We start from the raw sequence: 15,371 nt of genomic DNA, 5'->3' as shown, positions 1-15,371 counted from the left end.
GTCCTTCCGTCTCTGGCAAAAGCAAGAATAGTCTACATGATTAGAGCAGGTTGGCAATTAGAGGCAGAGGTGGCGCTGATCAGCGCTAAGTAATAGGAGATAATTACTACTTATTTGAAACCTGGGCTTTGCACACATCTGAAAATGAAAAAGAGAAAGAGAAAGGAAGAAAGAACCTGATTCTTTCAGCTGCTGACATGTGGCCTGAACCTAGATGTGGCCATTTCCAGTGACCCCCTCCAGTCAGCAGCCTAAGGATGTAGAGGCCAAAGTTGAAGCCAAGGGAGTCTTCTTGCACCCAACACAAGACATCCCTGAGGCTACACATCTTCTAATTTAGATGGTGGTGACTGGGTATACTTGGAAAAGTTGCACTTCACCAGACACAGGAGTATCTGTTCTGACAATGCTCTCTTCTCTCAAAATTCTCCTCCTCCCTGACCAATTTATTAAACCATTACCAGGGAAAAAATATGTATGCATATTTTCAGCAGGCTCTCTCTCTCATCCCTCAGACTTGATCCTGAGAAGTCGGCATCATGTGATCCAAGGAGAACATGGACACGGCAACCAACATCAATGCAACCAGACTTTCCTCCAGCTTCAGAGGCACTGTTGATTCAGACAGTAGCTTTTGGAGCCAAAAATATGCAGCAAAAGGAAAGGAACATAAACAAGGCTAAATGTCAACAGTGTTTGCCGACTTACGGACACCATCCATTTGTTTGTTCTGAAATGACGGGTGGACCATTTGGCAAATACAATGGTATTCACACAACAGTTCTGTCATCCTGCAGTGCAAACGACATCACATCAGTGGCATTCCCATTTCGTTTAAAAAGAAAGAAGGGGAGGAAGAGAAGAAAGCCAAAAGATTGTGGAAAGGGCTGCCATCCAAAGGGGCTGCCTCTTTGTCAAACGCAGTGTGCAGAGCACAGCTCTGGATGAAAGAAGAGGAGAAGGGCGCTGGTGTCTGCAGGGGTCCTAGAGGACATCATCTAAGGGGGATCCTATCAGAGTCAAAGACAAAAGCTCTGTAGCCAATTGTAAGGCAGCAAGAAGAGACAGAGCAGGGAAAAAGGGGTGCTGAACCACATGAAATTACGAAGTTCTGCAGTTAGACTTCATAGCAGGCCAAGCTGTCCTACCTGCTAGGGAGCTAATGTCAGAGCTTACACTCACTGTGCCCAGGAGCAGGCAGGACAATGGAGGTCACTGAGTAACCTGTAAATAAATGATCAAAGAAAGGGCAAAAATGTGTTTTACCCACAGTCTTTCTAGCAAATCCACATAAGAATGAGCTCACAGAAAGGAAGAAAAAGAATCACTCATTTGGCTTTAAATAAAGCATGGCAGCACCTACTGGAGACAACAAAAGAGACGCCCTGGGATGTCCAAAATAGTTGCCCTCCTTGGGGTTGGCTGCATTTAACATGGGTTCACATATGATTTTGTGGACTCTTCTAGTGGTATTTAAAAAACAACAGCAACAACAACAACAAAACCCTTAACCTTCTTCTTTAGAACACACTGCTTCCAGGGCTGAACTTTGACTCTTCCACAAAACCAAACCAGCACCAACTGCTATAGACACCGCACCCCGGCCTGTGCAAGTGACGTCCACGCACACGTGTTCCATTCTGACAGTGTTTCCCCTCCCTCAGCCATGTCTTCCTGGAAAGTGTCTCCAAATGGCCACAGAACTCCACTATTATTCAGTTGAAGACTTACGTCCTGCCCCTAGGCACTTGCCTCCTATCAGGGATAGGACTGAGTAGAGAATGAAGTGGTGTGAGCCCCAGGACGAGGCGGCAGCACAGCACTGCCAGAACCATCTTCAAGGCTAATGCTCCTGTATACCAAGAAGTCACTACCAACAGTGTGGCACAGAAAACACGGTAAAATCGAGTGTGCTTTTAGAACAGGGAAGGAAAGTAGGAATTGTACTTGTTTCATACTAAAGGGGCTGGCACAGCTGAAAGACGTCTGGATGAAGGCATCGTTGGTTCTGCCGTGGGGAAGAAAACTCAAATGGGAAGCACCAATCCGAGCTCCTCAGACCTTATTCAAATCTGTCCCCTTGTTTTATCCCTACCCTTCTGTCTACCTGTGAGAAATCAAGCTTCCACAAAGCCCGGACAGAGCCGTGTGGTCTCTTGTTCTTATGTGCGCCGACCATGGTGGTGGTGATGGTGGGGTGGCTCTGGATCGAGTGCTCCCCTGGAAGTCTTGCATGCATACAGAGATATGGCCTTCTAGACACAGGTATCCTAGCCCATGTGGGTCTACAGGCTTTATGTCTCTGGACACTGCCTGGCTTTGCACAGCCATTAACAAAGCCTTGTAGTTGCATAGGTCAAGTATGGTCTCACCATTCATGGCAACAACAGAGACATGTTCCTGCATTTCCGTCCTAGGGATAACCACAGGAACACATATTTCTTCACACTACAGCAGGCATGCTATGGCCCATGGGCCATCTGCAGCCTGCCCACTGCTTTAGTTCATACACTTTCATTGGAACACAGGCCCACCCCATCACTTGCATATCATCTGGGTCTGCTTTTGGTGCTATGCGCCAGAGCTTGGAACTCACGGACCACATGGCATTCAATCCTAAAATATTTACCCTCTGGCTCTTTAAGAGAGTACTTACAGTGCCCTCTGCTTTGTGGGAAAGTGCATCTGGGAAAGTGGTGGGTGGCAGTGTTCAGACTGCCTATGCTAGAAATCAGAGGAGGATAAAAGTCACATTTTAAGAGTTTAGTTTACTTATCTTGGTTCAACTCATCACACATTTTTAGTGAAGCAAACTCACTGGGAGGGATCTTTTTGGTGGGGAGGGAGCATCTCCATTTTCTCACTGTTGCAGAAGCCCAGAGAACCCTTACTGTACTGCCACAGGAGAATTTGGGTTAGGGAACCAGTTTCTGAGAATAAAGAATTGGAACTCTTGGCAGGATTCCCATTGGTGGCCTTGTCCTCTCACTGGCCCTCCCACTTGTTCTGTAGCTGTTGCACACAGGGCCGCATGCCCGAGATCACACACTGATGACTCCCCTTGCTCCTCTGGGCTTTCCAGAGTGGTGGCAATGCCAAACCAGAGCATCTCAGAGAAAAGGAACTGTGCTCTTCTCTCTCCCTGTCTTTCTCTTAATCTGACAAATTTTTCCCCATCAATCCTGCCCTTTGGGAGCTCACCAAAGGACACAGAGCAAAACCTGCTCAAGAAACCCAACATAGCAACTCCATGTCCTGGCCATCTGTCTCAGATTCAAAAAGCAAGGAGAAAGGGTGAGCTGTTTGCGTTTTACACGTACGGAGTGGAACATGGTCTTTATTCTTTGCTTGTAGCCCAGTCCAAGGTGCTTTGCAGGCTGGCCTTTGTGCTGGCTGCGGGCACAGGGAAACTTGTGCCTTCCATGCTCATTTGGACTTCTGAGCTATCTGCTGACCAACACATCCATCTTTGTTTCTAAGACTGGGCAAGAGCCTTGCCTGTCTCTCCTTGTAAGTGGGTGCAAATGTTGCCACACCACACAGAGCCTGTGGAGACTATATCCTGGTAAACCCAAGGTTAAACCCACACCTCAAAAAGCAAAGCATAGCCAAGTTCTCTGATGACACTGCAGTGCCCTTTTTCATTATGTCCTTCAACCGAGTAGAGAAATGTGGGCTAAGCCTAGAGCCAGGAAGTCACTCCAGAAGGCTGAGGTCTTGATTACACTAGGATTTCATGTAACGGGGTCAGACCCTTGAGGGCCTGCCCAACTTAAGTGAAATGATACTTGTCCTCCAGTTTAACCCATGGTGGCTCAATTTCTTTCTTGGGATCCTCTGCCACATGTTCCTCGTATGGTAATATACCACCTTCTCTGGGGAGATCTTGTGGAAATTCACACTCCTGCTCTCTGTACTGGCATGTGCTAGAGGACACTCCCTAACCACCAAGCCAAGGCAGCCTCTTTCCTTTTGGTTCTCACAAATGGGCAAAGCCCATTGAGCAAGACCTTAGGTCTAAAAATTAGGAAGCAGAACTGCAAGGAAGGACCTGAGACCGCATCCTCCAACACAACGATCTCCCATCGATTTAGGCTGAGCAGCCACTTTCTGCAGCCCACCAGCAGGCACGACAGGGACTTCTGAGGTCTGGGGGCATCCACCTGATTAAAACAAAGGTTTACCGGTGTTTCGTCAAATACTTTTCTTCCTTAAACAGAGGGACGTAACTTCTTCCCTCTGTTTGTGGAAGAATCTGAGTGAAGATTTGGGCTTACAATCAGACAAGAGTCAGACTCCAAATCCTATCTGAGATGAGAAATAGTGGGGGGAAAAATCTTCCGTTTGGCAATGTCCAACTTTTGAGGAAGGCAAGCTATCAAGCTGGTGGGCCAATTTGTAGACTCATAAGTACTTTAAATGCAGGAGGGAAGAGGGAATGCATGATAGAAATATTTTATTCTCTGTGCCAATATCATTTCCACCCTTGCAAAGTGAAGCCAGCAGGAGTTGAAGCTCACAACTGCCACTTGTGCTTTTCCTCTGAGATATTAAGTATTAGCAAAGATGACTACGCTTGGCCTTCGTGGTCCTGCAACCAGGAAGAACATCAAAAGGTTGCAATTATGGTGGCCCAGGTGAGGGGCAGGGAAATGAAAACTGGGCAGGCTTGGGCCCAACCTATCTAAGAGGACAGTGTCCTCCAGCCTAAGCAAATGCAAAGGATGGAGAAGGATCTTCCCTGCCTGCTTCCAAACTACAGCAGAAAGATACAGAAGAAAAGAGGGCAAGTGATGGGCTGGGGAGATAGCTCAGTGGTCGAAGTGCCTGCCTGCAGGGTTCAATTGGCATACTGTACCAGCCCTGCCCCTTGTCCACTGAGCTGGCCATGGAAGCTAGATATGTTGGTAACACAACGGTAATCTCAGCACTGGGGAGGCTGAAACAGGAGGATCGTGACAAGTCCAAGCTGCGTAGTGAGATCATGTACCAAATACATAAATCAAAAAAAAAAAAAAAAAAAAAAAAAAGAGGGCAAGGGAAATGCAAAATCTATATTCTCTAAAATGGGCAGTTTAAAAAATGAAATAGAACAGGCAGTTTATGGTCAGAGTTAGTTTTGCCATTTTAAGTTAGAGAGACCTGGACCTTCTATTGGGGAAGCAAACAGCTTTCTTGTCCTGGCTGATCAGAGACTCTTCAGCTCTTTTGAAAGAGAGGAGCTGCAGCCCAGGGTCAGGTGGTGGAGAGGTTGACTGAGCAAAGATTTTGTACAGGGAGCACAGGATGCGTTGGGAGCTGCTGTCTGGGAAGCACCTAAGAGCGTGAAGTTCAGAGGGCAAAAGCTCACAGGACCAAGCGGTTCCCTGTGTGGCTCTCCCCTCCACCCTGCTTGGAGATGAGCCTCCTCAAGGCAGGCAGCCTTTCTCTGTCTTGATAGGAAGACAGGAACATTAATAGGGGTAATATGAGCTCATTTCAATAATAACGAGCTCATGTGCATGCCAGGTTTTGATCTTTTCTGTTGCATGGATTCCTGGCAGAAACTATGGTCCTACTACGTAGTTGAAAGAACTGAAAATAGACTTTAAAAACATTCCCCAAACAACAATAAAAAGGCAGCCATCCCAATCAGAAACTTAAGCAACAATGAATGAGAAAAAGATGCACATTTTTGCTCCCCCAGAAGAAAAGGGAAAATAAATTGGACTGACATGAGTCCTTTTCTTCTTTTAAATATTGTTTTTAACAGCTTCAAAAGTAATGAATTGTATGTGGCTAAAAATAGATCTGGGGGTGCTGGTTAATGGGGCCTTGTGAATCTCTCAGCATAAGAAAAACTGTCAATATTTTTTGAGCCGTCAGAAACCCATTTAGTGATTTTTGACAATTCAAAAATGTTTCCAAAGGCTTGATCCAGTTCTTAGTGAATTAGTAAAGGACAGAGAAAATGAAATACATCAGTTTAAATTGATGAACCCAGAGTCTAGCTTCCGGAACTCTGCTCTGCACTAAAAGAACTATTGGGGTGCTGAGACTCAGAAACACTCCAGTCTACGTGCCCAACCTTCCTTCCATGGCTCTCCCTCCTCCTTTTCCCTCTTCCCCCTCCCTCCCTTCCTTCCTCCTTCCTTTCCTTCCTTCTTTTCTCCCTTCCTCCCTTCGATGAAATAAAACTATACAAATCCATTCATAAATTAAAGATGGAAGTGGCCATCTGTCTCTAGTGGGACTGTTCGGGGCTGGTTTCAAAGGGAATAATACACTGAGCTTCCCTTTGGAGCCAAGCTTTTAAATGAACACCTGGGTACCAAGAAAATAGCACCGCTCCTCCCTGCCCACCCCAGCCTTCACTGGATCCAATTCTAAGCTTTGAGTTTAGGGTTATATTTTCAAATCTGCAGTGGCTTTGGAGTAAGCATGAAGAAGGACCAATTTGCTACAAGATCAGACAAGCATAAATCCAAGACAGACAGGGTCACAGCACTGCTTATCAGAGACTTCACAATGTGCATTTCTTGTTAGAAAGACAGACAGACAGGAGAACAGACAGGCAGACGAAAGGCAACAGCAGAAGGCCGAAGTCATGGTAACTGCCATTTGGTATGTCTAAAGGTGAATCCACAAACATCCAAAAGCATCTCCCTGTTTGGATGGAGGGTCATTCTCTTCCTAATCTGTGCTTCATGTGATATGATTTAGTATCCTCTACATCAAGAAAAGAAAAATTTCAGAAAGCAAATTTGGCTTAGCAAAGCAGTACAGAGCTGTTTTTAGGCATCTTTTGCGTGAGTTGAAAGTACTGAAAAGTTTGGAAGTTACCATCTCCTTTTTTTTTTTTTTTTTTTATTTTTAACGTGTTTTTCCTCCCCTCTGCAATATATGGATGAAAACTAGGAGTAGTCTACGCTGTGAGACTCCACACCCTTTTCCATCTGTATAGCAGTCGAGAGCACTATAATGTAGATTAGAATATAAAAGTATGAGTTTTAACACTTCTAAGTAAAATCAACTTTTATGATTGTCTACACTGCAAATACAGTGTTAAGGTTTTTCTGTTTTCTTTTTTAGGTTTCATTTGAAATTTCCTAATGCATAAGTCTATCTTATTTTTTTTAATGCATCATTTAGCACTGATGTTTTGGGAAATTAACTAAAGGAAGAGGATTCTAAAACTTACCACACAAGTCTGGCCTCTTGATACATCCAGAATTTGCTGTGCTACTTGCAAGTCCGTTAAAGGCTGCTAAGCCATCGGCGCTGTAGGCCCTGAGGACCGACAGCATGTTCAGCGGCTTCTCCAGGCCTGCGGGTCCCCGCTCTGGCTTGGGCAGGCCCGCTGAGGGGTCCTGGGCAGGAAGAAGACCTGGGCTGGGCCACTGCTTCTCCGACGCTGGCGCTAATGGTGAGACGAGTCCCTGGACGGGCTGAGGGGTGCCGGTAGGCAACAGGCTGTCCCCACCGTCGCTGCTGCTGTCCTTGCTGAGGGCAGATAGAGGTTTGCTGCTCATCATTTCTGGTTCGGTCTCCAGGTCTTCTTCATCGTTGTTCTCTCCCTTGGAGGAGTCCATGTCCTCGGAGGAGGCGATGTCTGAGAGGTCATCAGCAGTGCTCTTACTCGTGGTTTCGGGGATCAGGATTGGCGCGTCATCTTCGGGGTGGGTCTTTGCCTCAGGATCCTTGTTGGGACAGGAATTGGAGGCTCCTGAGCCAACCAGGCCAGGGTAAACACCAAACTGCTTGTAGAAGTCAGGTGGGAAGTTACAAAATGCAGGGTCCATGGAGCTGGGCCATGGGCCACCACTCTTCTGGTCCCCCAGAGTCTCTTTGGCCTGTCCTTGGGCCATCTTCTCTGATGCGGAGTCCAGGGAGCCCACTGTACTGGAAAGGCCCATCTCTTTGTTTGATTGTACCGAGGGCAGCAGGCCCACCTTACCGGCCTCCCGCACCTGCTCTTTGCAGTTGGCTGTCCCCACAGTGGCGTGCTCTTTGCGTTTTGCTTTGCCCAGGTGGTTGGCCTGAAGATGAAGTGCCATGAGCTCCATGGAGGAGGTTGTGAAAGCACAAAACAAGCAACCATGCCACGCGATGCTGTCCTGGACTGTCACGGAGGAGCCTGGGAGGGAAGCAGCATCTGGCCGCACGGACAAGTCTAAAGGCTCATACTGAGATTTCTCAGACTTCCTCTGGGAAGACTTACCACTGGGTTTCTCCTCACTGCCTTCTGCTCCGTGGACTTTGATGGAGAGGGGATCAGAGAGCGCTTTGTCCTTCATGTCCTTCTTCTTCAAGGAGCTGAGGACAAAGCTGTCCATGAACGCTTGCAACGACCCTTGGAAATTCACACCATTGCTCACAATGCTTTGATAAGCTCTGCCGAGCTCAGAGAAGTGGGAGCTTTTAGAAGGAAGGTCGGCCCCTTTCAGTGCATCTGGAGGAGCATCAGAGGACATACCAGTGGCCTGCCCGGGATGATCTCCAGAGGAGAGCGCGCCTGAGGTCCACTGCTGAGAGGCAGGGCCACCTCTGAAGTCAATTCCCGGGAGACCTTTAAAGGCCCCCCTCAGGATGTCCGGCCGGATGAACAAAGAGGCTTTGCTAGACATCTCGTCCTTGTGGTCTTGGTTTGGGGGCTGTCCAGACAGCGGCCCAGCTCCATTCTGTCGCTCACGATGGTGACGTTCCAAGTGGTATTTTAAGGATGCTGACTGGGTACCGGCATAGTCACAGTGCGGACACTTGTAGGGTTTCTCACCTGCAGGATTTTGATATAAAAAAAAAGGAAAAGTGTTTATCTCATTGTAGAGTGCAGAACAAGGCTAGAAGGATCAACATTTGTTCTCTGCAACAAAGCTGCTCAAACTAATAATTAGTTAGAGAACAACTGTTTTTTAATAGAAGAATAATTCGTACTCTTAAGGTTTTCTAATGATTTTGTACCATTTGGGGCTATTCAGGGATGACACACCATCTACACACAATTAGCTATCTTTTTCTTTATCTAACATGTGAAAACGGCTGTAGATTTAAAAGCTATGATTATGAAAATTAAGCATAATAATTTCAACCACAGTGATCATTAAAAGTAGAAGTTTAAAAAGACAAAGTGTGTAACAAATGGGTGGTTGCAATATTTTGTGTATACAATAGCTCTGAAATTTGTTTAAATTATACACATGGAAACCATTTTTAAACCTAAAAATTTTTTATGGCACTGTTACGCAAGACTGAAATGAATGATTTAAGTCTTGCTCTGCAGTAAATCATGGATATAATTAGCAAATGGCATACTGCACAAGTAATTCATCATTATTTGGAGGGCACCATTCCAGACGGGCTCAGATAGCTGCAGACCCACTGCATTGTTCCTAAATAAAGAACTATAAATACCGATTCTATAAAATATTAATACCATTACAGTGCATTATGATTGCGGCATGTAAAGACATATAGTTAAGATAAAAAGCAGTCAATAAAACTTAAAAGAAAATGAGTAATAAAAAGGCACAAAATATTCTTAGTTTCTGTATTTGAAATGAACATTATCTACTGGTCTTTGTAGTGCCTTAAATTTGTACTAATGGCAAACCTAATGCTCCGGTAGTAAAATGCGTAATTTACCTATAATAAGCGCTTTCTAGAGAATAAAAATAGCTTTAAAGAGTGTTTTAAAACATATAAGATAATTTTCATGAATTAAATATTTATTTAAATTCAACACCCAACTTCTATTGTTCTTTGCGCGATGGCGAGAGCCCTCATAACAAGACAACTGGTATCTAATTTAGGACAGAGGAAGAAAAGAAGATAAACACACGTGGATTTAAATATGGTCCAGGAAGTTTTTAGTAATCCTGGGCCTTTTCTAGACTTTCCAACTAAAAAAGATCCCTGAAAGGAATAGAAACTGTGACAGTCCCAGTTAGCTTATTCATAGAAGCACGCTGTCACTATCCACCTCCCTCTACACACACACACACACACACACACACACACACACACACACACACAAACTTCCACTGTTCTATTGTAAAAGACTGATCTAACAAGCAACAGCAAGTCATGGGTGAACGGTGTGCTGTGGAGACATCTCTCTGTGTCTGGTCTCTGTTCATGCCAGGATTCCCAGTTCCCTAAGCATAGGCACTTGGGGGCCTCGAGTTTGTAAACAAGAGGAGCATAGGCCCAGGTTCTGAGCAAGCACCACAACCTATCATCTCTGGATGGAGCACCAGTCCTCATTGGAAAGATCTCCCTGGAACCTTTCTTTACAGACATTCTTCTGGTCTGAAAAAAGGAACTATCTGGGATTCTACTTGTCTGACCATAACTTCAAACGTCACAGTGGTCTCTGGGTGGCCCCATGACATGGATGTTGGGGAGGAGTCTATGCCCTGCGAGGCAAAGCGGCCAACAATTTCAAGCACCATTTTCCCACTCCTGGAAGTTCATCCTTGCATTGAATTCAGATCCACTTCAGCCACTGACACCTAGACGGGAAATCATCTCTGGGAAGGGCCTCTTTGGACAGCTGATATCCCCCACAAATTCAGTTTATCTGGAAGCTCAGTGGCCAGGTGGAGCAGAGGCAGTCAGTCCCCTAGAGCAGAGGGGGTGGGCATAGGCTCAGACCTGGACAGCCAGGCCAAGAACTCAGGTCCTTGGGTCAGGGCAGCCCCTTGGGGGGCTCAGGGACTAGGAGCCAGCAGAGGGGGGGCCTGCAAGTACCAGGGAGCTGCAGGTGTGCTGCACAGAGGCACCTGGAAGTGATTACGTGCATCTGGCCAAGGGACTGTGGAGGAAGCCTGAGCCTTCATTGCAGGAGCTGAAGAGGGAGAATGAGAACGTGGACTTTTAAGCCCAGGTCTGAGGTAGGCGGGGGCTGCCTGTCTGGGTGGGGACCACAGGGATGCACAAAGGGTGTGTGTGTGCTTGCGTGTGTGTGTGTGTGTGTGTGTGTGTGTGTGTGTGTGTGTGTGTTTCCAGGGTCACACATTTGAATGCACACTGGAGCAGTGGTTTTCAAACTGTGCTATGCTTGAACACCTGCAGTAAGCAGTTTTGGTTACAATAGGAGATCTGGACCCCAGTAGGAGCAGTGCTGGTTCTTCGGGTCTGGGGCAGAACGTGAGTCCATATTTGTAAAAGAAGTCCCTGGTCATTTGGATGCGGATGCTGTAAAGACTGCACTTTGCAAAACCAGCGTGGAACTGATTGGGGAGCTATACAAAGTACTGACATCCAGCATCCCTGTCTCCCCAGACTCTTGAGTTAATAAAGCCAAGAATGCAAACTGGGGCTTGGGATCTTTCTAAACTCCTTAGGTCTTGGGAGCATGGGTAGAGGCCACCGCAAGCTTTCAGGGGGCTCTGTGATGTAGACTAGCGAGGAGAATTAGATCCCAGAAATCATGTAGGGGTTCTGGACAGGGGACTGACATCCCTTGCCACTCTCCGCTCTGCTGGTCACAGGATCCCAATCTTGGGACATTCGCTTCCTCAACCTGTAGTGCGAATGCCCTGTCATGCTCACAGAGGCTTCATGCTAACTGCAAACTTGTGTCAAGAGTGGGCACACTAGCACATGGCTACAATCCCAGAACTCAGGGAGACTGAAGCAGAAGGCTAGCAAGTTCAAGCCAGGAATGGGCAACTTAGTGAGACCTTATCTCCAAAAACAAAATTTTTTTTAATAAGCTGGGAATTAAAAAAAAAAAAAAACCACTGGAGATTGGGGCCAGCAAGATAGCTCAGCAGTCTAAGGCGCCTGCTTAGGCAAGCTTAGGTAAGTGCACAGTGAATACGGTTTACTCCCTGGCACCACATGCTGCGCCAGCCCTGCTCCCCTGCCACCAAGGTGAGCTGAGCCAGCCACAAAAATAAATAAATAAATAAATAAATAAATAAATAAATAAATAAATAAATAAAAAGCCTGTGGCTATAGGTCCATGGGAAGGCTCTGGCTCAGGTCCCCAGTAAGTTATTATTTTTAAAGAGCTAAATGAACCCTTTAGACTAATCCAGAGACTTGTGTGTACACACACATATGTACCCACATCTTCTAAAATACACAGGTTCATTCGCAGAGTCTTTGATTGAATGAACATTGAAATGGACAAATGAGTTCCTTGTACCTACCGAGCTCTGCTCCTGGCACTGGACACCGAGTAAAAGGACCCAGAGACAGAGCTCTCCCTCCTCCCCTGGTTCTCAGAAGACACTCATCGTGTGGCTTTGAAAGCAAGTAGAGCTCACACCCGCACCCACGCACTGCACGGCAGCATGCAGGAGCACAGATCTCGTCACCTACTGCCCCTGCCCTTTAAAGTTCTGAAGAGGCCTGGGCCTGCCCTGGAAAAGAGGGATAAAGCCTGCAGCTGACGCTCTAGAACGGTCCTGTCTTGGCTCTGGCATCGCTGCTGGCCCAGGTCTGGTGAATCAAAAATTTTCCAAGGGTCCTTTGGTTGCACAAGATATGCAGAAGCCCTAGAAATCCTTCCGCCCACCATCCTCTGCCTCTGTTCTGCTATGGAGTACGATCTCTCAGCAGGTACCTAAAAGGCTTTGCTTGTGGCTGCTTCCTTTCACCCTGGTTCCCCAGATAAAGGCCTTGGAGTGACATTCCCTGGGATAAACTTTGGGGATTTTTGATTTCTTTAAATAAAATAAAATGTCAATTTTAATTCCTCTTTATTATTCCTAAATGATAGCCTCTGCTGCTTTTAGTCCTACAAGCTTTGCTTGCCTTTCCGGAGCTCCTTTCCCAGTGAGGGACCTGGGAACATTCCTGGACTCTGAAGCCAGCTGCAGTGGCAGTGCACGTCTGTACGGTCAAACATGGAGATGGTCGTCGTCTGAGGTCTGAGCGAGTGTGCCCTCCAGAGGGCGCTGCACGGCCCAGGGGCTTTCATTTCCGCCACGGGGGAAGCATCTCAGCTGTTCCCTAAGCATCCTTTCCCCAAATGACACATTGCAGAGTGCTCAGGAGGCAAACTTCTCACAAAATTGACCTAGTTGGGCTGGTTGACCACTGAGAGGAAGGGCCTATGAGCACATTTAACAGTTTCCGAGGTGTGGTCAAGGCCTATGACATCATCCAGCCAGCACAGGCAAGTGCTGAGTCCCCTGTGCTCTGCTGCTTTGTAGTCAGGGCCACTGCAAATGGGTGAACTCAACAAGCCACGCCCTCTCGAATGTCTCTGATAGCTCCAGGGTGTAGACACACGCTTCTGCAAGGACCAGAAAGTGAGACTGCCTATCCTTCCCAAATGAGGTGGGACTCTGCCTCAGACTTGGACTGGCTGTCCCTGTGTTGACTTGTGGCACAGGCAAGCAGGCCCTGCCAGCAGCTCTGTCTAGCTGACAGATTTGCCACTTAGGCTATAAATTACTCCAAATCTCCTAAGGGGACCCCTTAGCCTGACTCAAGCTTTCTGGGAGAGTCCTCCAGTCGCCTGTGTGATGTCTGGGTGTGGCTGCCCTAGTGTCTACCTATTGTACCCTCAGGTGCCCTCGAGAGCCAGGGACATGAGCTGAGCACAGGAAACAGGAGCAAATGCTTCTCCTGGAGAGGAGACCACTGAATTTTAGCCAAGTGTGGACATCCAAAGCTCGGACTTTGTTAAGAAATGCCTTTTATCCAAATGTCTGCATGTAGTATCTCCGAGATCTTGACCTATCGTTGCCTACTTCAAAACTTTTTCATAACACTGAGAGGACCACAGTCGCCTACCCTGGAGACAGGGTCTAGAAAGGCAACCGGTTTGAAACTAATGGCTGGGACAATGTACAGGAATTGAAATTCACCAGCTGGAGAAAGCAGCAAAGAACCTCGGTGACTTTCTACAGGGGATCCTCCCAAAACATTCCGAAGGCATAAGCTGTGGCCCAAATAACACAATTCCAGGGGGAAAAAGTATTGCCAGAAAGGGCACAATAACATTTTTTTTAAATAATCAACTGATCCTTGGGGGAGACTACAGAACCATTGGAACCATCTGACGTTGAGGCAGCTTCCTGCGGACATACGCCATGAGGTACGCGCTCAACTCTGAAACACCCTTGGCAACTTCCTTCAAGTCCCTGTACCATAAAGGTCTAGCAATATATGACCAGTTGGTTTAATCAGTTCATTGCACCTATTTTTACATAATCATATTTTTTATTATTCTGCGCACTCACTCTGCACTTGATAGATCAAAGGAACCCTCACTGTTCTGGGAAGTTGTTCTGGAGCTATTGAGAGCAAATTTCCAACAGCGCCTCTCCAAAAATAACAGGTGGATTCATATTATTCTCTTTGGAAACCCCTTTATTAAGCTTTTAGGAAGTGATTCATGTTCCTAACGGTTTCTCTCTCTCTCTCTCTCTCTCTCTCTCTCTCTCTCTCTCTCTCTCTCTCTCTCTCTCTCTCTCTCTCTCTTTCTTTTTTTTTCGCTAAATCTCCAAAAGTGTTTCTACTTTTAAGTTGAGCAACTGAATTTTTTCTTGTATTTGCACCCTCTATTTGATATTTATTTAGTCTTCCCACACGTCTTTACTTAGTTAATACCAGGAGAGATAAATTCGGTGATGCCTTTGCTGAGAAGCTTCAGTACATTAATATAAATTGTACACTAATTCCCCCAAAGCATATATATGTTGTAAACCTGAAGACTTTTCACACAGCTGCTTATTGCTAAACAGTGCCTTGTCCAGAAGGGGACAATCTGTGTCTCTAATTGCTGTCACTGAAGCCGAGATTCATTATGTGACTTTCCCATTAAAATGTGAGCATTAATTTGTATAATGAAATATCACCCACTGCAGTGTTCATTAGCCATGCCCTACTGTATACGGCACATTGTTAGCTACCTAGAAACTGTAGTTAATTTCACTAATGGATATTTCCCTACTTAGTGTTTGGTAGGAAATTTATACTGTAACATTACCTCTTAAACTTTTAAGGAAATTTAAATTCAATCAATTATTTTCAACAAAAGTTTGGGATGTCATTAAGGCAGGAAGAGCAAGGATGAAGGGCTGCAGAGAAGCAAAACGGGCTTTTAGTTTGTCTCAGAAATAGAGAAATGGTGGAATTTTAACTCAAAAACAAAAGGAGAATCGTCTCCCTTTGGGAGTTTTTTTTTTTTTTTTTTTTTTAAAGATTGCTCAGGTGACTGTTCCTACACTAAGGACCACACTAGACATTTCCTTTGTTGCAAGGGAAGACAGGAAGAATTCCCATTTAGCCAATGTGTCTGGGGAAGCACATTTCGTATGCTTTTCTATGGGCCCCGTGTGCTTTAGCAGCCTGGTCACCCTCCACAGGAGAGGGAATATGCCAGTGTCACTGCGAAGGCATGAGCCAGGTGTGGCAGCACAGGCCTGCCA

At 46.2% G+C, this 15,371-nt stretch overlaps 1 protein-coding gene across 2 annotated transcripts in view; it reads right to left on the bottom strand.

Annotated features, from left to right (window-relative positions):
- Positions 1-15,371, bottom strand: part of Znf536 (zinc finger protein 536) — a 101,884-nt gene that overhangs the window by 1,044 nt on the left and 85,469 nt on the right. Inside the window, exon 3 of one of the 2 annotated variants that reach the window (XM_004636686.1) lies at positions 7,181-8,755. In XM_004636686.1, coding sequence (XP_004636743.1) covers positions 7,181-8,755 — 1,575 coding nt within the window. Of the gene's footprint in view, positions 1-7,109; positions 8,756-15,371 lie in introns of those variants that run through there. The other variant, XM_004636685.1, reaches the window with a different exon arrangement.

The sequence above is a fragment of the Octodon degus genome, unplaced genomic scaffold (assembly GCF_000260255.1).
Source record: "Octodon degus isolate 3935 unplaced genomic scaffold, OctDeg1.0 scaffold00083, whole genome shotgun sequence".
NCBI lineage: Eukaryota > Metazoa > Chordata > Mammalia > Rodentia > Octodontidae > Octodon > Octodon degus.
Note: the sequence above shows the minus strand (reverse complement) of the source record. Positions and strands in the feature narration are given on the sequence as shown.